Source organism: Taurulus bubalis, assembly GCF_910589615.1.
Source record: "Taurulus bubalis genome assembly, chromosome: 18".
In the NCBI taxonomy this organism is placed as follows: domain Eukaryota; kingdom Metazoa; phylum Chordata; class Actinopteri; order Perciformes; family Cottidae; genus Taurulus; species Taurulus bubalis.
The window spans coordinates 13,608,334-13,621,245 of record NC_136606.1 but is presented as its reverse complement, the minus strand read 5'-3'; the positions used below and the strand labels follow the sequence as shown (position 1 = coordinate 13,621,245).

At 41.6% G+C, this 12,912-nt stretch overlaps 1 protein-coding gene across 1 annotated transcript in view; it reads left to right on the top strand.

The window, feature by feature from the left end:
* ctnnd2a (catenin (cadherin-associated protein), delta 2a) overlaps positions 1-12,912 on the top strand; it is a gene marked incomplete at both ends in the record, with an annotated part of 191,130 nt that overhangs the window by 43,061 nt on the left and 135,157 nt on the right. The window contains one exon of the mRNA XM_079233923.1: positions 1,257-1,369. Coding sequence (XP_079090049.1) covers positions 1,257-1,369 — 113 coding nt within the window. The remainder of the gene's footprint in view (positions 1-1,256; positions 1,370-12,912) is intronic.

Sequence of the window (12,912 nt, the reverse complement as noted above, 5' to 3'; positions counted from 1 at the left end):
CACACCAACAACCCAAAAAGTTACAGAATGTCACAGTATTCAGTGTTTCCCCTAGGTTTACAGCTTTAGGGGGGAGGGGGGGAGCGACTGACGGACATACTACATCGTGGCACCTCACAGTACTACAAAGTAATACTTCACAGGACTAGTGACTCCATCTGTGCTTTTATAAATAATAGAACATTGAAATCACTTTCAATTAAACAGACAAAAACAAATGTGTTATCACTTTGTTAGAAAAATGAAAATAAAGTTATATCCGTGCAAAAAGTAACTAATATTTAGTTACAACTAAATAGCTTATTGTGGAAAACAACAAGCTATTTTTTTGCAAAACAGAATGAGTGCAGATGTGTGAGCATAACGTTGTATCATTAATAGTGGCTGCAGTGAGCTGCTTTCCTCTACAACTCTTTTTAAAACGAGGTAGATTTGATACAGCCGTTCTCAACTCATGCTCCATGTTGAGCGACGCAACAGCAGAAAAGACAACCTCACGGAGATCTCATAAAGATCGGCTTTTGGCGAAATGACAAGAATCGGCGAGTCGTACATGCGCATGTGACCCATTAACGGCGTACGGTAAAATCAGCATTTCCTCTTGCGCCCCACCTGTAATACGCCCCAGTTTGATAAATACTGACTTAAAGGAAACATAGTGTTCATTTATTTTAATGATGACCACAAAGTGAGCAGGCTTTGTCACTTGAGTGTGTTTTTCGGGCTTTTGGAAGAATATTTCCAGAGCCTCAGAAACGTCAGAAACGTCATTGATGGAGCGCCAGGCTGCAGCCTGTTGGATGTTTGTCTTGACCTACAAATACCTTAACTGTTGGGCTTTAAACATGAGAGCTCATAGCTTAAAATAGTGATAGCTTAAAGCAGCAAATCCCATTGTGAAAAGCACTGTGTGCTCTCCTGTGTGCATCGCATCGGGGCGGAAAGAGTTGTAGACGCGACCCAGAAATTACAAGCTGTCGTGTACGATCAATAACATACGGCCGTTTAGTTTGTTTAATAGCAGAACAAGGTGCAGACCTGTTCTATAGAAAACTACTAGGCCAGCCACTATATTGCAGGCTCAGCCGCTCAACAATGGAAAATTATTTGCGGCAGCTAAATAATATTTTTTTGGACCAATTAAGTGAAATTGGAAATTTTCTCACGGCACACCTGACGATCTGCACCAGTGTGCCGCGGCACAGTGGTTGACAATCACTGCTCTAACCCACACTTTGTATTCCTCTATGTTTCAGGAGCTTCAGTTTGAACGCCTGACCAGGGAACTTGAGGCTGAGCGTCAGATTGTCGCCACCCAGCTGGAGAGATGCAAACTGGGATCAGAGGCAGGCAGCATGAGCAGCATCAGGTAACAAGGACGTCTTTTGTGTGTGGTGATGGGTTATTGTGTGGAAAGGATATGTCTTTATTAGTGTGTCCTGAAACACTGTCAGGAAAAAGACGCATTGTGTGTGTGTACGTGGGACGTTTGGGGTTATAATGTGTTTTCCTTTATCATACACAATACTGTGAACATGTTAGTGTGGCTGGCACGCCAGAATCCCCGTGGAAACTTAACTTAGAGTTTGATGGAATAGGTTCAGCGTCCTTCATGACACTAACGCTGACTGCGCCATTAAACACCTTCAACCCCCCCACCACACACACATACACACACTGAAGCATACACACCCTGGGTGTTTTTTCCTTGGATCTGTGGAATGATGCTTCTGGAAAAGAACAGTGTTCACCCTGCTGTGGGGTGCATTTATCAGCTGGATGGATTGGAACAACACCGAGGTTGCAGGCAAAATCACACACAGGGATAAATGCGCTCGCGCTCGAGTATAAATACACACCGATGGTGTGACATGGTCAAAATAACACTTGTGGGGAGCTTTACACACACACACTTTAAAGACAGACACATGACATAACAATGTGAGAACGCGATAACACTCTTCACAAATGCACAAGCGCGTACACTTTCACATACAGCACCGACAACATTATAGCTGCCGTAGGCTCCAGATAACAGACACGTCAACACAAGCCTCGGCAACTTTGGCGAGGGTGTGACAACACACACCTTCACCCACACATGTACATGGTTGCAAAAAGTCCTCTTCGAGACTTTGCTTTGCCTCAGAGACTTGGGTCAAGCCTTTTAAGTGTTACTCTTCCTGGAACCCCTTTAATTACATTACGGCATTAATTAGCATGTTAGCCACAGCCCTGAAGCCCTTCAAAATACTTCATTATGTTCTCCATTTATAAGTCTGACCTTTCTGTTGCCAAATGCATTTTCAGATGAGGGAAAGAGAGCTCTTAATGAAAGAGGGAGCAAAGATGAGGGAAGGGTGGATGGAGGAGAGGAGATGAACGCGACTAGCATGCTAATTTTTTATTTTATGCTAACAGATCAAACCTTGGGCTCAGTATCTGCCCCTCTCCTCTCACTAAATCACTGTCCCTTCACATTTTCCTTCATACAGGCTTAGCCGCCCTGTAAATAATTCCTGACTAAAAGTAATGTTTGTCAGAAAGTTATTTTCTGGAGTGTTTGCGTGTTTGTGTGTATGTGTGTATGTGTGTGTGTGTTTTTGTGTTTGAATGAATTTTACTGTGATGTCAAAGAGTCAGGTTCATACAAATTCAGCATCCCTCTGACTCCCTCAGGCAGCTTATTCCATAAGTACACAACCCTGAGTGCGGGGGAGCAAGGAAACAGAGCACAATGAAGAAAAGGGAACTTTTGAACCTTCCCATCTAGCAGAGTCTCAGATGAAACTTTTTGGTGAAAGTTTAGAGGTTTGCTTCCTGTGTTAAGTTAATAATTAAGCAATGAGGTCTGAGAGGCAGTACTGTATCGTCAATTATGTACAGTTCAAGTGTGTTGTTGGGCAACCTTGAACTGCACATTATTGCTTTTATAATACGGTTACCTGCGACAGTATAAACAGTTAGTAAACAGTAAGCTCCCTTTCAGCACAAAATAGTTGTAGCCACTTAACGTTGTGTATCGCATTTCAGCGACAGAGAAAATAGTCCCGCATTTCAGCGAAAGGGAAAATAAAAAAATATGTGTGGCTGTTGCTACGCAACATACAAATAGCATTGGGAACTTCACGTTTGTTACCCTAGCACCCTGGCTAGATCTCGCACCATCTCATTTATTCACATTGCTGTGGGATGAATGTCTGAGTGGCCTTCATCCTCCACCGCCACTCAGCCACCGCTGTAAAGAAGTGCTCTCGCTTCTTCTCTGTCCGTCTTTTCTCCTTCACTTTATTCCCCTCCATGACGTTTAGAGAACTTGCCTCGCGTCGGGAAATTACCGACGGTAATTATCTTTCACTGGAAATCATCACGATTTTGTGATCAAACCCTTTTCATTCCTCATCTTAGTTTCTGATTTTACGCACTCGCTCCCCGCTGATTAGTCTGCTCAGTCAGAGCGTTATCTGCTCTGCGCTCCCCTCGCCCCCATTATTCACCGCTGCCATATCATTCCCCCCAAAATATCAAAGTTTACACGAAACATGTTTGTTTGAAATGACAACTAACGGAAAATCTACCTGTTGTTTTGAGTGTGCACTGATATGGAATGCTCTGGTAAATGTAAACAGGCGTACAGTACATTATGGCTCAAGTCCTCACTATCATAGAATAGTTGGCTCCAAACAAAACGCTAGAGTTCAATTCAGATTGAATCAGCCTTCCATACAGTATGTATGTATTTGCATAGATTTAAAAAAAGTTTCAGTTCCTCTTCCACTCCTCTTTTTACTCTTGACTCTGTGGTTTGTTGTCTTTATAGCCCTATGCCAAGCCATCATAATTCACATGTATTATTTCTACGATTTTGCACAGCTCCATCAGTGCTTTTAAATGATGCGGCTAAGAAAGCAAAGATGTGAGACTCTGTCTTGATGGAGTCATCCAGATTGCTTGTGTGGACTTGCTTAAATATATTTCAGCATATTTAGACTCTTGGATTTATCTTCCACTTAAATCCAACATAAGGCTCGTCACTTACTTGTTTATACAATATTTTGTGTTATATTTCTTACTGGCAACATCATCTGAAGTCTTCATGTCCTCACTATATAGTAAACGTCATTGAGGGAAACACTTCACCATGGTTTTATCTGGACTCTGTTTGGATGCATTATGCTTTACGCTTGTCAGACTGTGTGTCTGCTTGTTCATGTGCCTGTGCGGCAATAGTCTGTTTGCTGTCAAGTCTGCTGTCTCATGGTTGCATCATCTTACGATTATCACATCAGATATAGAGGATTGGCTTAGCTAAGCTTTTGTCTGTTGACAGCTCACTATATGACACTGAGTCCACATTCATCCCTGTGTGCGCTCAAATTTGTCAATGCGGGTCAACTACAACGTGTGATGTGCATTTGTTTTGTGCTTTTTTTTTATGTCATTTTGATTGACAATATTCTAATTCAGAGCCTGATTTTGTTTCTTCTCCCTAAGCCTAAGTATAGATATTGGTGTCTGCAATGCAACTAGGAATGATCAGAGAAAGTCTGATGCTATTCAAAGAGACAGTGCTAACCTTTCCCATGGTCTCCAACATCACCACTCATTTTCCTCCCCTTCATCAGGTCTCAGTGACAGGCAGCAGCTAAATATAGAGTGCAGTCGCTGGCTCTGAGAGAATAGGTGTTTTAATAAAGCACAAGGTAAAAAGGAAGGGAGGCAAACAAGAGAGTTGGATTGGGAGGAAAGAGGGAGACAAATAGACAGACAAAAACTAGGGGTCTTTTATATATTCTACATAGCATGACATTTTATGAAAAACTTACACTCATCATATCATTCTGAAGTTGTGTTTCTCCTCTCGTGCCAGTCTATATTCTCTTTTAAATGGCTATTGGCTTTAAGCTGCAGCCACCATATTTACTCAGCAGTGAGTCCATTTAGAAGCCTATCAGGGTGAAAGCCAATTTATGAGTACAGGCTACCTGGGATCCTGTAGTTTTGTCTGTGCCTGTGTGTATGTGTGTGTGTATTATTATTCCAGGTGTGGTTTTTTTTGTATGCTCTCTGTTAGTTGGTTTGTATTGCACATGCTTGGAGCGAGGGCTGTGTTTGTGTTTGCGTGTCTGTGTGTTCTTGGCAGCCGCTGCGAGCCTGCGTGTCCTTAGTTGTGTTCTGCTCGATAAAGCAATTCAGGCATCTCCACGGACTCCTCCTCAGAGTTGAGGACCCTACAAAATGCCTGATTGTGGTGCAGAAACCCAGGGCATTACTGGCTAACATCTGTTCACACTGTGAACTGTTGGCATGCAACACAACACTTTACAGGAAGGAAGCACACACAGGCACACATACACATTCACACGTAGAATCCAAACACCATGCCGGGACTCATTTATCATTTCTCTAACATTAGTGGTAAGTGGCAGCCAGTGGGAAACATTTGCTCCTGCTGTCTTCTCTGCCTGACTGGCGGCGCAGCTCAAGCCTTCAGTGCTCTTTTAAAGGGGTAAATCACAGCATTTATGGATGAAGTATTTTAATTAGTATTCATCTATTTTTCACCATTACGGAGACGCCAAAACAAACAGTGATACAGGGCAAAATGATCTAAGGTTAAGAATAGGATATGGCATTCTAGTTGCCTTAGTCGTTCCTGCAAATAGAGATGATTTCAAAAAGATAAATAACGGCATATGTAGAAGAAGTTGATTACAATAATGAATTGTGATGTGTCCATATACCATACCATAGCAAGATTAAGAGGAGATATAAAGTCAAAACTGGGAGAAGTCAACATATGGAGACACTCAGGTTTTAGATAGTATATAAGCATGGTGTAAAACTTCCAGTAACAGTGCATTGTTACTCCAAAAGCTGCAGGATGTTAAATTTTTAGGGTTGGAAATCATTTGCTCATGGTATCAAACGAAAACCTGAACTGTTCAAGGCCAAATCTCTGGAATGACTTTTAAACTGATTTGCTCCAGTCACTGGCTGCTCTCATCTTTTCCATTGCAACCTTTTGCAGTGAAACGTTTGTTCTGAACTTGTGTGATTGCTTCTCAGTGCTCGTATGACATCTGTTTTTTCATGAACAATGCAATAAATGATCTATCAGACTTGTCCAGCAGATTGTAGAACGTGTTTTACGAGTGCCTCACCAGCATTCACTGAGATGTAAGGCAGATACATGTGTAATGCCTAGACAGATCCAGATCATTAAAGGTCCCATGGCCGCCGTCTGCCTTGCTGTGACCTTGCTGAGCCTTCTGGGACACATTATTGGTGCATTAAAGCAGTGCCCAATGAACTGTTGAGGAAATAATGTGCAGCTGCCTACTAAGCTAATCATGACTTGTTGCCACGTCGTAGATTGTCAAGGCCATATCTGAGATGCCACTTACAAGCTTATGGATGCATGTATTTATGTTGTTGTCATATTACACTGGCTGCTAGCAAATATACTACCGACTCGATGCATTATGGCTACTGTTATGGAGTATTTATATACATATGTGACATGAAAGATGATTGTAGATATTACAGCAATCAGTTATGCTTTCGAGCAAATAATGCACAGTGAGAAAAAGACAGAGTGCAGTTGTTGTAAAGCCATGTCATTAAAGAAGAAGGGAGTAGCAAGTCCCATTATGATTTGCCAATTATTATAAAGCAGAAAGGTCATGTCAGATAATAGGAATCCAAGCCGAGGCATACTCAGTTGGTATGCAGATGACAAGCGAAGTTGAGCGAAACAAATGTGACCTCTAAATGAGTGTTTTGTTGTGCTTAATGGAATTGTTAGCGTTTAGTGCAAAGATGAGAGTATATCAATCCTGGGGGCGGGGAAAGCAATGCAGAACGAGTGAGGGGAAGAGGGACAGAAAGAAAGGACAGATAGATAGGAGGAAAGAGATAGAGAAAGGGATAGATGGCTAATAAAGAGCTTTCATTACCCTGAGGCGCCCACAGAATAGGTTCATTGATTTATTATTTTTCATTTTCCTCTCTCTCTCTCTCTCTCTCTCTCTCTCTCTCTCTCTCTTTGTGTGTCTTTGCTTGTACTCATTGTCTCTGACGTTATTCTCTCTCATCATTATGTTTTATAAATATAATTTTACTTCATTCTATTATTACTGTGCTAACAAACTTAACTGTCTCTGTGTATTAACGTATTTGCGGTTCATAATCTATTGGGTCAACTATAGGTAGTGCGTGTGCTTGTGCGTGTGCGTGAGAGAGATAATCACTCTGTGCTACCTCTGTTAACCAGACATTCCCTTTGGCCATATCATTTATGTATCCCGCTGTCATGCATTTATGATGCTCACGGGTTGAAGCATGTGGATTACGTCTATTTTGTCAACAGACAGATCCTTGCTCCAGGCGTCACTGATATTTATGCTGCTGTTGATGGTTTATTCAATGAAGAATTGCAATGCAGAGCAAAAGAAAGAGAACAAAATCCCTTCATAAAAGTTAACTAATATGCATAATTCTGCACTCACACTGAAATTAATATGCAGTACTATCGCAAAAATCTGGCCCCATTGTGCACCCCAATGGCATGCATGTGCCTAAACATGGACATCCGCACCAGACACATGTATTTATACACACACACACACACACACACACACACACACACACACACACACACACACACACACACGAGTACCAGATAATATCGTTCTTATGACAAACATATTTTCTCTCTCTGATATCCAGTGGTCATGCAAGTTCCCACACCCAAAGAAAATGCTGGATACAGGGACAGTAGTGGTGTGTGTATGCGTGTGTTTTTATTCAGCTGTTTGCATGTCATGTTGCGTTATGCTGCAGATCTAGCGTGTATCTAGCATTAATGCCAAGTTAACATATTGAACAGATACCCATAGATACAGATTCCGAGACCAAGGGGTGTGTGAGTGTGAGTGAAAGAGAGAGGGAGTGAGAGGGAGGTGTAAAGTTCATGTCCTGAGGCAGTAACAGCTTTCTGTTTGTGTTGTTCAGACTTTCACATCTGCCCAAAGACCCCTCGGGTAGGTCAGAGAAAGGTAAGGCCTGAGTGTCTAAGTGTGTGCACGTGTGTGTGTGCACGGTTTTAGAGAGAGAGAGAGAGAGAGAGAGAGAGAGAGAGAGAGAGAGAGATGAAAAACAAAAGCAATGAGTCACCACACAAACATGTTTGTCCCGCTGTGCGTTGGTGCCCAGTCCCAGAGTCCGTATAGGACTATTTATTTTAATCAAGCTATGACATTTAGCTCCACAGCAGCAGGGACCAGTGCCAGTCTTTGTGCTGCGTGTGTGAACATACCCACACACACATTTCCTCACCCTGCCCCCAAGAGTTGATCACAGTAGCAAATAGACCCCAGACACAAAAAAATCCTCTGCTTGTCTGTCATTGAATTATTTTATTTTTTTCTAACTTTCTCTAAGTCCTTTTATGTTCTTCTCCATTCTGCTATTCACAGTTTCATACATTTTTCTCCTATCTCTTTTACTTTGCTTTCTTTCCTAAGCTTCTTATTTTGTCTTTACAACCTGTTTGACATTAGCGATGAACACATCTTCGCCCATGCAAGCGGCTCTGTGAGGCTGTACTCAGGCACAGATAAATGCTAACGTCAGAATAACTTACTCGCAGTAACAATTGATATGCTGATGTTTAGCAGGGCTTTCTTTGCATTAGCTGCCTTTATAAAACCTCAAACTCAAATAAGGGATAAAGGGTATCACAGTGGTGGTTATCAGCTTTCTGTACTTCTATCTGTAGGCAATGGGTCAAGATGTTGGCATCAGAAGCATTCTCCTTTTGTTGTCAAAGTAGAATTGAGGGCATTTGGCACATCATTTGAGTCTTCTACCTCACAACATGGATTTATCGAGTGCCGTGTACTTCATAGAAGAGGAACAGGTCGTCACAATGGATAACTATGAAGAAGATACATTAAATATTACACCAAAAAGCAACTAAAGCCAGAGAGAAATGCTGGGGGAAAATTGCTAATTGTGTAAATTCAAAAGTCAATATGTTTATTTTACCTCTCAATGCCTATCGTTTATTGAGTGACCACTGCAAATCACTTACATGTTTGACCAAATCAAAGTGAAATGATTTCTATTGACAAATTGACTAATCAGTTTTCTAATCACTGTTTTGTTAGCTGCAATACCAGCAGTGTAAAACAGACTTGGCAGCATATTGGGACCAATCATAAACACATAATCCAGTGGGACAGTATGTCATAGCTGTGTCGTGTCAAATCTGAAATGTTAATAGATTTGTAGCACACAGTATTCTCTGCATCACCAACTTAATGCATGTAGGTTTCCTTGGGAAAAAAAAGCAACTTGATGAATGCAGTTTGTGCTACTTTACTTGCATAATATAACATACTCCCTCAGCTGAGAATATACTGTATTGTATTTGCTCATAGAATATTGTCAGCAAAAGTTCAAGAAGCCGTTTGGTCTGTAAATACTCTCTCCCTCTGAAGAGAATCTCTAATACTTCTGGCACCTAGGTCCTGGTACACTCTTTATAGCCTGAACTCTCAACATAACCTCATCCAGAGCAGCTTAAGTGCGCAGCATAAGTTACCATCGGGATCTAGCCAGGTGCAAATAGAGTGCAAATATGTGACCTTTAAACGTTATTGTGAATCATCCTGTGGCAAGCATTAACCGCCGGATTAAATTTCATAGAAATCCATCAATAGTCAGAGTTTTCAAAATATTTTACTTGAATTCTAAAATTTCAACTAAACTGGGCGCGAGCGGAAAAGTCAACAGATCACCTCCAAGGTTTCATCATCTGGGATCCGTGAATGTCTGCACAACATTTCACCACAATGCAATAGTTGCTGTTACATTTCAGTCTGGACCAAAGCGATGGCCCAAGTGACAGACTGGCATTGCCATCTACAGAGCCCGGCCGCTGGCATGGCTTCATTCATTTCTTTGCATTTTCTATTTATAGTTTGCTGTCAAAGTTTTGCTCTGTGTACTTTTGCACCACCAGATAAGTGTGCTTTGAATTAAAGTGTCTTTTAACATTGTATCATGTATGAACTCAGTGTATTCTAATCATTCTTTCACGACAGTCTTGCGTCACATTAGTTTGAAATGATTTTACAGACACGCGTCACACACATAGCTGATTTCATTTTATTGGAATAGTCCATCACATTCAAACAGCTTTTAGACTTCATCATGCAGTTCTTTTTTTTTTTACAGGTTCTTTCTGTGCTCTCTTTCTGTCCCTGACCACCCTCCTGTTTTTGCCGCGGCTAAAATACTATCCAATTACATTCCTTTATCTCACTATACTCCACTCTCGTCTCCTGCGTTGGGTGATAATAGAGGGATCCATCACACCATTAGCTACAGGCGGTTTTATAAGCTCAGCAAAATGCTGCATAGAGATAACTCAAATTATAGGCCGCTGCATTATACCTTAAAATACGCCTTGTGTTTGGGCCCGTGTCTGTGTGTGTGTGTGTGTGTGTGTGTGTGTGTGTGTGTGTGTGTGTGTGTGAATGATGATGATACCGCGAGTCATGCTCCCTCCTAATGAGTGATGATGCTTTTCCAAGGGGAGAGGAGAAAAATGGTGGCAGCTGGCGACATCTCTCACACCGCTGTCGTCCTTACTGTCTATCTTTCTGTCTGCCTCTCCCTGTGTTGTTTCATCTCTCCCTGTATCTATCTGTCTTTGCGCTTAAATTAAATCTTGACTTTCACATTTTAGTCGGTGGATCTTTTTTTTCTTCTCAAGACACATTTCACTGTTGTGGAGAAACCCTACCTATGGCTTTGTGTTTCCTTAACATTATTTGATAGCCTTTAGCAGCCAGGTTTGCTGTTATGCATTCGGATATTTGATGTTGCCAATTGAAAAAATGCCCTCTGCAACCTGGAAGTCAAAGTCAGAGTCCGTTAAAGAACAACACTGAAGCGCGGGCAGGGATTTAGGGATTGATTGTTGCTCAGAGACACCTAAGTACAGCAAATGTATGCAACGTATACCAAGAGCTTAAATCTTGCTTGTCCAGTAAGTCAGAGACTGATCTCTTGAACAGATGCCAGAACAGTGAATGCTCTGCCTCTTTTAAGCATATACCGTAAGAATATGCCAAAATGTTAAAACAAATACAGTGCTTCTAAAATTTACACATTTCAATTATTCATTTGAATGGTTTTGAGGTTCATCTTCATTGTGTTGAACTGTGCCTTCTGTTCTTTTTATACCTTTGATATGATCCATCCTTACACCTCAGCTCATTTACTGTGAGGGAAGGGTCACTGTCCTATTTTGCTGATATTATAATAACAAAAACATTCTTGACATTGTGGAACTGAGGTTGTGCCATTTATCAAAATATGCCGAACTGATTTTTTAAAATTTTGCACAAAGATAAGTGAGATTGTCTAATTCTAATGGCATTGTGGCCTCAGTCAAGCTTCCATGAGTATCAATGTTTGCCTGTGACAGCCTGTTACTTTATACCTTGTCGGCCATCATGTACTTGATATGGTTTTGTTGTTTCTTTCCAATATGTCATACCATTTCCTCTCTGTTTTGAAATTATGTCCCCCCTGTCATTCTAGCTGTAGATGTGAAGGTGGATAGATAGGCCATGTTTATTCCTGTAGGAGTCAGCAGCTGGTGACTCCATGTCAGTGGCAAGGAGACTGAGGCCTTCAGGGCCAACAGCAGCAGTGTGTGCATGCATGTGCATGTGTGTATCTGTGCACACCGTGTGTATGTGCGCATCCTCATGCTGAGGGGAATCGGGGGTGTTTGGTTCATTAAACATGCAAATGCATGCTTATCTTCCCCCAACACCAGATAGTGGTGAGAATAGATAAGAGCCAACCAAATGATGCCAGAGAGGCAGACAGAAAGAGAGAGAAGCAGTGAGAGTGTGACAGAAAGAAACTGAGAGAGAAACACAAAACAGAGACAGAGAGATATAGAAGAAGAAAAAAAGAGCAAGAAAGACATTGATTCCAAAACGCAAGTTGTGGAGATGGAACAGAGAAAAGCGGGCGAGAAGCGCAGAGAGACAGAAGAGAAATGAGCTTATTAACAAATGCTGTGCAAGGTAATGTCTCCCCAGAGCTTATTTAATAGGACACCTGATGGCTATTTGAACACTTTTTTTTTTTTACAGCGATGGCCATAATAGTACCCTATGATAATATTTTGGCAGTGTGTAGTCGGTTTGTCACTTATCCATCAGACATCTCTGACGTTTTCCTTTTTTTTTTTAAATATGCATCTTGCTGCTGCATTTGCCATTTTATAAATTGCAATGATTTGCCCAGGAGAGCGCTGTAATTACAGGTCAAAACAAGGTGATACATTTGTTGCTGAGTTGATTTGTTGATGAGTTTAGTGGTGCCTTGTTAGCCTAAGAAACAATGTGTTTTCTTTTTCTAGTCCCCGTATGCTGATGTGTTTGTGCCTCATCGCTGCTGAAGGGGCTCCACTTTGCGGTGAAGTTACCCTGAATTCATCACGTAAAACTTTCAGTGTGTGTGCATCATTTGGTTTAGCACTCCTTTTGAAGCTTATAATTATTCTGTGTGTGTGTGTGTGTATCCGTGTAGGCAGTTATTAGCATGCATTTATGTGGGATTATGGTCTCTGCTTTGCTGTCAATTCGATGAGGCTGGCTGAAAAAAAGACGTGTGCGCATTCAGCCATACAGAGGTGCCGAGATGTTTTGTTGACCACACTCTCAGAAAGCTTGACAGGCTATTACGGTGCCTTTTTAATATGCAACGCCTGTGTGTGTGTGTGTGTGTGTGTGTGTGTGTGTGTGTGTGTGTGTGTGTGTGTGTGTGTGTGTGTGTGTGTGTGTGTGTGTGTGTGCAGGATCACGCATGAGCTGCCTG